Source organism: Augochlora pura, chromosome 10 (assembly GCF_028453695.1).
Source record: "Augochlora pura isolate Apur16 chromosome 10, APUR_v2.2.1, whole genome shotgun sequence".
In the NCBI taxonomy this organism is placed as follows: Eukaryota; Metazoa; Arthropoda; class Insecta; order Hymenoptera; family Halictidae; genus Augochlora; species Augochlora pura.
Genome location: NC_135781.1, coordinates 19,530,903 through 19,542,775, shown reverse-complemented (window position 1 = coordinate 19,542,775; position 11,873 = coordinate 19,530,903). Strand labels below are relative to the sequence as shown.

Sequence of the window (11,873 nt, the reverse complement as noted above, 5' to 3'; positions counted from 1 at the left end):
CGCTGCATCGATTGTTTGTCTCGTTTGATCCAATTTCAATCAGGATTCCAAACTGGGGAACTGCGGCCGTTTGTCTTGCGAAGTTCCACTCCAGTTAGCGGGTAGCATGAATTTCACGACGAAACTCCGGTTCATATTTTACTTTCCGTCGCGATTTTAATCGAACCGCTTCCAGTCCGGAAGCCCCGCGCAAAGTGGATCAGGAACTAGCTACGAAACGGATTAAAACATTGATAATCACCTCTGAGCGGTCGCCCTCGTGGCGGCTTGAAATAATATCAATTTTTGCTGGCACTGTAAGAGTACACCTGAGGAGTTTGAAAAGTGAACTTCGATATTGGCGAGCCAGAACGACTTGAAAGGGGACCACTCACAAACGCACATTTTCACAAAAGGTTCCAGAAAATGTCATTTTTTAATTGCCGTCCCACATGATGCGACTAGGATTACCTCTTGCATTCATTTTGGCGAGTACGTAGACGAGGCTATAATGACTGAATCTACATCTATTAATAATTATCACTAAATCTCATTATAATATTTTGCCGAAAAGCATGATTTCGTTTTCTCATTACAAAAATAGGTCGAAATAATTATTACCTTTGAATTCGCCTTTATGGATAAGAAATATAAGAAAAATATTTCTCTAATATCAGTGAAGGAAATTTTTGAAGAGGATGCACGTGCGGCGTTTATTACCCTTTATAAAATCAGTACTATTATGTAATACAATATTCCTTTTTATTAAATAAAGCGTAGGGCGAAACTTCCGTTTATGGTCCATCTCAGAATTCGATGAAATTTTGAAAATAGGTTCTTTTTTTACTAAAATGGCGATTGCCAAAAGGATTTTTGGCGACTCGAAAAAAAAATTTTTATCATTTCAATGTCGCACTCCACCTTACCGACTTATCCACTTTTTATTTTATATAGAATATCTTCAATTAATTGTAAAAATGGATCATCACCAGCCTAGTTTACCTCATAGCACCATAAAAATTCACACATATGATCTATAAGCGAATCCTCTTTAATTTAGAATGATACATACATAAGGTAATCTTTCAATTTTTAGACTACTCCTGGATTTTCGAATGCGTGGTCGGGCCGGCCTTACGGCCGGCCCTCTCCGCCCCCAGCACGACCTAACCCTAACCTAACCACAACTCATTCTAATCGCATAAATAGTAATATAACTAAATAATAAATAAACTTTCGGGTTAACCTAACCTAAATTAATTTTCATCTCGTAATCTTCCAATTGTAGATATTGATTCACTTGGTTTAATAATTGAAATTTTCTATACATTTTACATTAATTTCCAGAATATATATATTTAATGTCGTCAATTAATTGTAAAAATGGATCATTGCCAGCCTGTTTAACCTCATAGCGCCATAAAAATTCACACATATGATCTATAAGCGAATCTTTTCTGATTCCACCTCTAGCTAGACGAGCTCGCAAAGCACGCCACGATGATTCAATATTTTGTGTGTACGCTCCACTATCCGGATCTACGAAATTTGTACTATGGTTCACAGTTTTATGAATATAACCATGATCTTTTAAATTCATATATCCCTTCCAACAATCTGTATGAACTTCCGAACCCACTTCTACATGTTTTTTAATAAGAGATATTAACATAATCTCGTCACGTTTATTGTCGGGACATATTTCCAACCGATATTTCTTCCCTCCTCGCTCTATCATACCTACATTGATAACAAATGTTTTAAAATAAAAGTTATTAAAGCTCGATTCCCTCAGAAAAATAAAATGATTGGCCACAATAATTGCACCTAATATCCATACCCCCTCACGTATACGCCCTTTTTCAAATTTCCTCCGTCCAACTTTGCATTCGTCAATCTCTACTATAACACCACGACCACCTATTGAACCTTTCATCTCGTATCGTCTATCAAGACAAAGAGTACATACTTCTCTGCAGAATGAAAATCTATCGCTAATCGTTTCCGAGGAAACCGTCTCATTTTCAACTATAGAGCACTCATGTTGCATTAGTTCGAATGAAAATTTCCACGCAAAACCATAAGTAATAATCATACAAGTCTCAATGTTTAAATGGCATCGTTCAAACCTATTAAAATTTTCAATTAGAATTCTACCATATAAAATAATAAAAATAATAATGAACCAAGTAATAACTACCATGTATTATGTGCAGCTGTAATCCAATGATCATATTTTCCCATTTTACGACATCGAAAGCGACCTAGTTTTCCTCTCACTTCAACATACATCATTTTATTCTTATGTTTTCCACAATATTTTTCAGCAGGAATTAACCCAAGTTCTCTCACCCATTCTAGTGCTGACTTGAAATCATTCATTTTTTTTACAATGTAAAACAAATTTAAATGACTCATTGTTAAACTATACGACTTATACAACTCTAAAAGCACTTGACAAACTGTCCCATCATACTTACGCATGCGCACAGCACGAACATAAAGTACAAAGTCGGTGTCAGTCAGTCGGTAAAGTAGAGCGCGAAATTGAAATGATAAAAAAATTTTTTTCAAGTCGCCAAAAATCCTTCTGGCAATCGTCATTTTAGTTAAAAAAGAACTTATTTTCAAAATTTCATCGAATTCTGAGATGGACCATAAACGGAAGAACAGCCAAGCGTAGTATGTTCTTATAGTACAGCGTACATTAATTCCTCTCAGATGTAGGAATTCGCGTATGTTGCCTGTGGATTTGTTTAACAACAATATCAATGTCCCTTGAATATTTTCTGTGAACGTTGTAACCGCACAGTTTCAACAAATTCTAGTCATTGCATAAATTAAACTATAACATTTACGTAATTATCAGAAAAAAAACATCGTGGAAACAAATTCTAGAGGCTCAAAAGGATTATGCAATTTGAAACAATACTAATATGAAACGATTTAAAGAAGAATATCTCGGAAGTGAAAACACGCGACATCGCAGCCATAGAATTGTTCGACATCTTTGTAATATGCCAGTGTTTGTTGGTTGCAGGTAGTTTAGATCCCCAACAATTACCGTTCTCTTCACCGACACGTTGGAAGAGTCGTTAAACTTCGAAGTACAGTTCAAGAAAAAGGACTCGCTAGGTCAGACACCTGGATAGGAGAGAGTCCGCGAAACACCTGCGAACAACCGCAGGAAAAATTCCCACAGCAGGCTCCCCCTTGTATAACTTAATAACAGCCCCCTCCCGCTCGATCGCCGTCGAAATCCACGGACGAGGGAGTTCGCAGCGGCACGGCACAGGTAGAAACGCGGCCGTGCCACGCACGCAGGAGAGCCCGCAGAGAAAAAGAGAGAGAGGGAGAGAGGGAGAGAGCGAGAGAATGTGTGTGAGAGATAGAGAGACAGAAAGGGAGAAAGAGAAAGAAAGCCACATACTCTGCCGAGGGAACTAAGTCGGAAGGGTTATGATACGCGTGTCAAATTTGGACGGAGCCCCGAGAGACCGCCCACGCGGCCGAGCCGAGAAGAGTGAAAAGCTGCCCCGGCGCGATCGGGGCCCGAGCGGCTCCTCGCTTAATTATCGTAGCTACGCCACATTCGTGCGCGTAAATCACTTGACGATGCCTTGAGACGTGAGATGTATACCCCAACCCCTCCTGCATCTCCTCTGCTCCCCTAACCCCCTCGGTCCGAAGGTTTTGACGCTTTCTCTGTTTCTCTGCCTCCACCTTTCGTTCTTTCCCTTTACAGGGCGTGCCAAAATAACAGAGGTAAAATTGTGGATTGTTCTGGTAAGCGTGCTTACTGTACCATGCACTGTAACTGACTCTTTCATGCAAGCTTTCACCCTCTTTCGGCGGGTACGGCAGCAATTCAGACTTGGATGGGGTGGGCCACGAATCGATCACCAGGATATACTAAACTACCGAACACTAGGAATAAATGTCATGCATCGGCTCGTAAGGATTACAATACTAAATATACTTAGTCCTTTTGCTATTTTTGTACAGTTCTTGAATTAAGAATTTATGGAATATGGAATTCAATAAATGTGAAATGAATTATGCTTGAAAACAATGAAAACAACCGAAGGCACAGCAATTTGTCATCCCACATTAACCAGTTGCACTATTCTATAAATATGATTTTAACAATTTTAAAATTGTAATTGTGTAACCAGTTATTTCGAGAAGCATGGATAGATTTAATGTTAACCATCTGTGTAAATGTTGAGGTTTCTTGTTTTCATAATTACGTTAAGATCTCGAAGTAGCGAAATATAAGCTGAGTATCTTTATAAGTTGTGTATTCTCGTATCGTATCACTGTTTTAATAGACAATAAGAGTATAATACGATGATACGAAACAAATGGATGCGTAGCCTTTAATGATTATGATCCTTCCTAAAAAAGTTTTAGCTACTGACGTCCTATTGTACACGTAAAACCAGATTGTGCTAGTTTGTATTCGACCAGCGAAGTGACTGCTTTAATTGTAGGTTGTAAACGACCCCCAAGTTGTAGACGGTTTTATTATGAGATAAATTCCAGGTGCATGAAAGGTGCTCATTGTACCTACAAATCGTTCTAGGAGAACAAACTAACCATGTTTAAGTTATTAACGTTCAGTTATAAATGTATAAACATTGTGTACAACGAACAAAATCAATTTTTATATAAAATCATTCAAATGCGATACTTGTAGTGCAATTTTGCACTATTTCAATTGCACAAAAATTTCATCACCCTAAATTACTGCAAACGATTGCTGCGGATCCGGAATTTATTTAACACAGTTCCGAATATTTAGGAAATACACATAGAGTAATTTTTCATATGTTCTACTGTGTTTATGTTTTAATCTGTTTAAAAGAATTAAGGTAATATATAGCAAGCAAAATTACCTGATCATATATCAAAGATATGGTTAGGTATTTAATAATTTTTTGTGATTTTTTAAAACATAAGAACTTCAATTTCCCGTGTTTTAATTTCAATTACTGTGTGGACTTACGTCACCCTTATGCAAATGGAAACGATGAAAATAATGTTGCAAACGGAGACTTAAAATAATGTTTCAAACAATAGGGAATTAGATGGTCAATTTAAAAATGTGAACATAATTTTGATAAGTACAATTTATTTACAGAAACCAGAAATAATTTAATTTATCGCACTCTGGAGCTACAAGAAAGGAAATATTCAATTACGTAGCAATGTGTCACACTTTAATTATATGATAATGAACTAGACAATGTATCAATCATATCTGTTTTAAAAGAGTTAAATGTATAAATCCTGTGCGGTAAGAAACAAAGCAATCTAATATATCAAAATTGAAAATAAGTGTAAAAATAAGAAACACAGAACAGCAAAGTCATCAGAAGAAGTTATGGAAATTGTTCCATTACTTTCAGTTAATTAAAACCAGCAATTTTTTGCAATTGAATGTCACCGCTCAAACTGCATTTTTAAAGCCAAAAATTCTTATTTTCTACGATCTGCATCAATAACATCTTATACTAAATGCTATTTAAATAATGTCATGACTTTAAGGAAATTGCGTATATGACTAAGAAAATTCTCCGCGTTGAAAGGGTTAAAAGAAGACGTACATTCCTCTTAGATTTTTGTCTTACGCGATTGGCACGGATAATTCTTATTTTCCACAAAAATCCGTAGCGTAATGATGACAAATAGTAAATGAGAAGTCTCGTGTTCGGTACCGTTAACCGAGCGCCGTTATTATGGCGCACCCTGTATTTCGTCGACATCTTAAACCCTTTTCGCGGGCAGGCGATCCGTAGAGTCTCCCCTCCCTCGGAAATACCATCTCCTCCCGTGGTACGGGCCGTTTGCAACGCGTCGGTGCGCGGGGCCTAAAATATGAAGGGCCTCGGAGTTAATACGGCATTTAATCGGGGATGTGTAGGCACAACATCGTGGCGTGCCGTGACAGAGGGGGTGCTAGCGGACACGCTGCGCGCGGGGAACCAGTGCGCACGCATACACACGCGCAGCGCACCGGCATCGTGCGGCTAATTATGAAATATTGCGGGACCATTGGCAGACCACCGCCAGCTCGGCCGCCGAGCTGAGTCGCGCGTGTATGTCACGCGTGTGACCCCTGTACGCATGGCCTATGCCCTCGCGAGGACCAGCCGAAAGGGCGGTTCGCACGCGAACGAACCAAGGACGACTCTCTCTCTCTCTCTCTCTCCCGCGATCCTCTCGCTCTCTCCTTTTCCCGTTCACTCGGTTCCTCGCACACCACTGACCTGGTGCTTCTCGGAAACTATTCGCCAGCTCGGTCTGCTTCCCCCTCGAATACTTTCGCGGGAACGATAGAGGGGATTAGGCGACTCGGTGCACTCAAATATTTATCGGGGACACCGAAGTTCGCGGTTCAGATCTTTTGCGCCTCTCCACAATTCCTCCTCTCGATGCGCTCCACCGGTATTGTTGGAGCAAAATATTGGAGAAACGATTATTCATCCCTTGGACAGTGGAGCTCTTTTCGCTTTGCTCTCCGAAGATGCTCGATTTCTGATTCAGTTTTGTAACTCTTGAACGATAATAACTGTGTAAACTTTATTAACTCTAGAAAGTCCCCTTCTATTTTTCATATAATTATTGGTAATTATACTGTTTCATATATTATATAATTGCATTATAATGTTAATAATATTAATTAGTAATATTAATAATGTATAACATAATTATATTATATTATTAAGCATATAATGGAATTAATAATGATAATAATATATTATGGGCTACATAGTATCTAATCTCAATGTATTGGTATTTATCTACGAATTTGCTGCAATTTAAAAAATTTGTAGAGTAGCTCACAAGCCCAGAGGATCATTTCATGTTTATAGAAGAACTATGTTCCATTTTCTATGCGTCTACGAGAGCTTCTATTAGAAAGGAATTAAATGATAATAGTCAACCAAGAGAACAATTCTTTTTAGTATCATGTGGAAATAAGCCCATAACAAAGGGTTCACATCTAACTTGTGGAACAACTTGTTGAATATTGTTCTTGAAGGATTATCCATTTCATGTCAGACGAAGATAAAAGAGCAGAATGGAACAAATATTTTCACCTTATATTACTTTATTACTTCATCTGATTTCATGTATTTATATTATATTCATATTATAGATCGTACATCGATTATGATAGATTATAAATACCACAAATTAAATAGTATGACTCTTGCCTACATATTCCACTTACATACTAAACATTGGAAAAGTTAAACAACGGTTCATTTGCAGCATCAATGACACCGTAGTCTCCTGATCTTTTATTTGCTGCAAAATTCCTTTGTTTTCTCAAACCGTATTTGCTGGTCAATTCTGTCGATTGACAATACTATTTGAGAAATGTGATTTTTGAAGAATGTCTCTTTTATTTGTTCTGTCAGATCCTACAAAAAGTGATCATTCCACAATGGAACAACGCTCGTTCATTTATCGCACGTCGAATGCTGCAAAAAATTGACGAATTGGACTGGGAACGCGTGATTCATCCGTGCAACACAGATGCTGCTCTAAGTGATCACCGTTCCGCTGTTACAGGAGTGACATAAATGAAAAACCGCGGTATTAGGGAGAGCGTGTGATTGATGACAAGTAAACATCTTCGATTGAATAACATAAGTAATTAATTTCGCGAGCTTAGATATTAACACAATAATATTTCTAACGTGTTTTAAAAACACTAGTTTGAATCGCCTTACAAAATCTCATGTCATCTATTCAGATTCTGTATAATGTTTATTACTTCATAATTTCCAAAATCGTAAAATGAAAAATCAGAAGTCGGTCATTTTAGTTCCCACCGTGTCTTTAAACTCGAGTGTGTCAGTAACAATAGAAGAATTGTCGGTTGAACATTTCCATAAGGAACCACATAACAGTGGTATCCATCATACAAATATACATATATATAAAAATATGCACATACGTATATAAAATTATGTTTTACTGTGTGAAAGAACTCACTCAGACTTAATCTAGGCTTATGCAGCATTGCATATAATATTGGACAACTCGTTTTTTAACAATCAATTGGCAGACCATTCTGACAGATATCTGCGCTTGTTTAGAATTAGTTATAGTTTTATTTGCCGACTTTTATCAACATTATTTTAAGATACTACTTCTAGGCACATCACGCCTTCTGTGGATTTTAATGAAACATGGAAAAATTTCAATTAATAATCAGAATCTAAATAGCGAAATAACAATATTTATACTCTATTCATTAACCTTCTATGGGCTCGTGAAACTTTCATGATATATACTAATATATCGACAGTCTATCAAATAATTTTAGTTTCTTCACAAAATTACTTATGCGTCTTAATAATATAAAGTATCTAAGATAATCAATAACAATACTGATGACGGTTGGCAGTACTGTCAACCCGAAATATCAAAGTAAATGTCTTGCAAGTTGTCTGGAGATAGATATTTAAAAGAAGAATTCAGCCATAAAGGGTTTACCATTGGATTGAAAGAAAATTTTCTTTCGTCGTTTAGATGATTTACTGTAGTAAAACTAAGCTAAAGCAACTGTTAATTCTTGATGAGACAAATGCTTTCTTATATATTCCTATATCATATAGCATAAATGGATAAAGATTATACATATAAAGCATATTATATAAAGCAGTTATATTTTCCGTATTTACAAGCCACAGAAAACTTACTTTCACCCCATTTCTAAGTATCCGTGAGCACACGAAAAAATACCGAGGTGCGGATGATCCTCTGAACTGCGAAATATTTCTCATTGTTAATCATCTAATAATGGAGGTTAAATCGTCCGTTCGGTGCGCGTTAAATAACCCGAGCATCCTGTAACGGCGATAAACTCGGACCGCTAAAAAATAGTCGGCTTGTGGACGCGGAACGCAGGTGATTTAAATGTGACCGCAAATTATTGAGCGCTTCTTCACGGTTAATCAGAACTGTTGCTTGAAAAATCTTTAAAAGCGCGGTTAATAATTTATGCCGCGACCGACTCTTCGCTCCTTCTTTGCCGCTTATTATCCTTTTGCTCGTCTTTCCTGCGTAAGCGGAATCGGCTTTCTCCTCTATCCTTTGGGACGAAGAGAAAGAGAGAGAGAGAGAGAGAGAGAGAGAGAGAGAGAGAGAGAGAAAGAGAGAGAGGTATAGAGAGACAGAAATACAGTCGCAGACAAATATGTGTAGACAGTTTCTAAAATATTTTTTAAAATTGATCTTTTTGTCATGTTAAAAGATTTAGTCTACTACACACTGTATAAACAATTTTTACAAAAATAATAACAGGTTAGAACGGCAACAAATATTTCTAATAACCCGATTAAAATTACGAAGACAGTTTACAATTGTTATATGAATGTCTGCGAATAAATCAATTTATTTAATGATTTCCGGTGGAAGTATCTTTATAATTTGTATTATTGTAGCATAGTAATTGCCGAAACACTCATTTGACCAGCAATATACTCAGTTATACTCGAATAACGTATACGGTCATAAAAAGACTGATTTTCAACCAAAATTGGATATCATTAAAACTGTTTCAAATTAATATTTATAAAAGGTAACTATTTGAATTAGTACTTTTTAGTTGAATATATTATTCTTATTCGTTATTTATCATAAATTGTTCTATCTATTTATTCAAATACTTTGTGCGAATAAATTATTCGAAGCATCTTCTATTCGAATAACTGTTCACTATTTTGGTTTTTATCTTCAAGATCGATTCAAATTTAAGTACTTACAGAATTATAAAATTTTCATCAACTTCCTCTAGAAAGATTATTTAGTTAAGCCAAACCTTAAAAGTAACAATCTTTCCGCGGCAAATTTAGAAACTATTAAATTTAGAAACTAAAATAAATAAATGACTAAATTATAGAAATTAATGTACAAACTATCGTTTTTATTCAATTTGATTTTTTCCTTGCAAATTCGTTTACGAATAAATTCTTATTCAGATAAATGTTAACCTACATAAATTTTTATTCAATTTAAAGAGAAAAAGAGAGAGAAAGAAAGAAAGGACAAGAAAAAGATAGAACAAGAGAGAGGGGGATGGAGAGAAATAGAAAAATAAAAAAGAGAGAGAGAGAACAACAGAGAAAGAGAGAACAAAAGAGAAACAGAAATAGAAAAAGAGATAGAGACAAAGAAAAGAAACAAGAGAGTACAAGAGGGGGGGGGGGGGAGAGAGAGAGAGAGAGAGAGAAAGAGAGAGGCAGAGGGAGCACTCTCCACGCGTGTGTTCGTGATACGAGGAATCGGCCTTATAACCCCGGTGAATGGTGCACAGCGCCGAAGAATGATTGGGAATGTCGCCGCGGAATCTCGTTTGCGTGCGTGAAACGCTTCCCAGGGAGGACCGTTTCGCGGAACGAATTTGATTTAGCTTGGCCCGCGCGCACGCTTTATGGCCCCGGCGAACTTTCGGGGATAAAGTCGGATAAAAGCCGCGTATCTCTCTTACGAAGGTGTCCGTTCCTTATTGCGGGTCCTCGCTGTCCTTGCCCGACTACCGGCCCGAACGAAATAACGCTGTAATTGACTGGCGGAATGGGGCGTCTTAAAACTGGCCGCCGCGCCGCGGTAATAAAGAACTGATTTCCTGCTGGAAAGCGTCCGCAACGATACGCCTATTTTCAGAACTCCTCGTCCCTCCGTCGTACGGCCGCCTCCTGATGCCTTACCCCGCGATCCTTATTTGGAGCAGCCGAATGGCTCGTAAACTCACGTGCCGCGGGAAATTTCTGATTCTCATTTCAAATCACCGAGCTGTAGGCTCGCGGCCATTTCTCTAAGCCTGGTACAAATGCCGTGGAGCATGCTCAATTTACGCACCGATCAACAATTTTTCTTCTCCTTTTGATTTCCGTGTTCGCAATCTGACTAGACGGAAATGAGTAAATAATTAAGAATTACACGCGGCTCATTCCACCAGTAAAAAGCAGCAGTCATTAAATTCCATGGTTATGATTTTGTTATGCACATGCACGGTCAACCCTCTAATGAGTGGTCGTAGTTGCTGATAATAAGTCGTCAGCATTCCTGAAATCTGTACTTACCTGAAATCATTAAAAATACTTTAAACGAATTTTTTGGATTTCTATTGTTTTGAAATGCCTCTGAATATATATGACAGAGCACTCGGAGAACACGGTTCCGAAATATCATGAAACGGATCGTAGTAAGCACTAGATGTTTTACAGACATCCATTTTACGGCCGTTTCAGGTCTGAACGTCTTATGCACCTAGGTAGACATCTTTAGGATATCTTATTCCAGACGTTAAAAGAACCTTGGGACGTCGTTAAGACGTCTTAACCCATTACCGCCCTCTGTACCTGCACAGGTACAACGCTATGTGTTGAACGACCTTGTTTCAAACAATTTCACTCCTAAAGCGCCCATTGTACACGGCTGAGTACACCCCTAAAACTTGATATGTAAATATATCTTTTTCATTTTATTTTCTTATATAGCATATTTTATCCCTTATGGACTAATAAATAGAAAAACAATAGAAAAATATAATACTGCAGTTTCATTTTGGGCGTTAATGGGTTAAAGACATTCCAAAATAGACGTCCCGTAACAGATATCTTAAAGACGGCTTAAAAACGTCCCGAATTGATCATCGTTTTAACGTCCGATGTTGGACATCTTTAAGACACTTGAAATATGTCACCAAGGTGATTTCTATGTTTTCAATATATTTCAATTAAAACAGATAAGTGCTTTTAAATATAATTTTAATATAGATAATGGAACCAGAAAATAAAAATGATGATGTGAATTTTGTTTCTAGGCTTTTTATACGAATTGTTCGTTGACAAGAATGCATCGATTTGCAA

General features: G+C 37.2%; 1 protein-coding gene across 2 annotated transcripts; it reads right to left on the bottom strand.

The window, feature by feature from the left end:
* Positions 1-765: 765 nt before the first annotated feature.
* LOC144476058 (uncharacterized) lies at positions 766-2,366 on the bottom strand. Of its 2 annotated transcripts, XM_078192622.1 has the most exons (3): positions 2,180-2,366; positions 1,820-2,108; positions 766-1,719 (listed from the first exon to the last, which is right to left on the bottom strand). In XM_078192622.1, exons 1-3 carry the CDS (start codon positions 2,359-2,361, stop codon positions 1,714-1,716), a joined length of 477 nt encoding a protein of 158 aa, XP_078048748.1. In that variant the 5' UTR covers positions 2,362-2,366; the 3' UTR covers positions 766-1,713. The 2 variants fall into 2 exon arrangements, with proteins under 2 accessions (XP_078048748.1, XP_078048746.1); XM_078192620.1 differs by having other exon boundaries at positions 766-2,108.
* Positions 2,367-11,873: the final 9,507 nt, after the last annotated feature.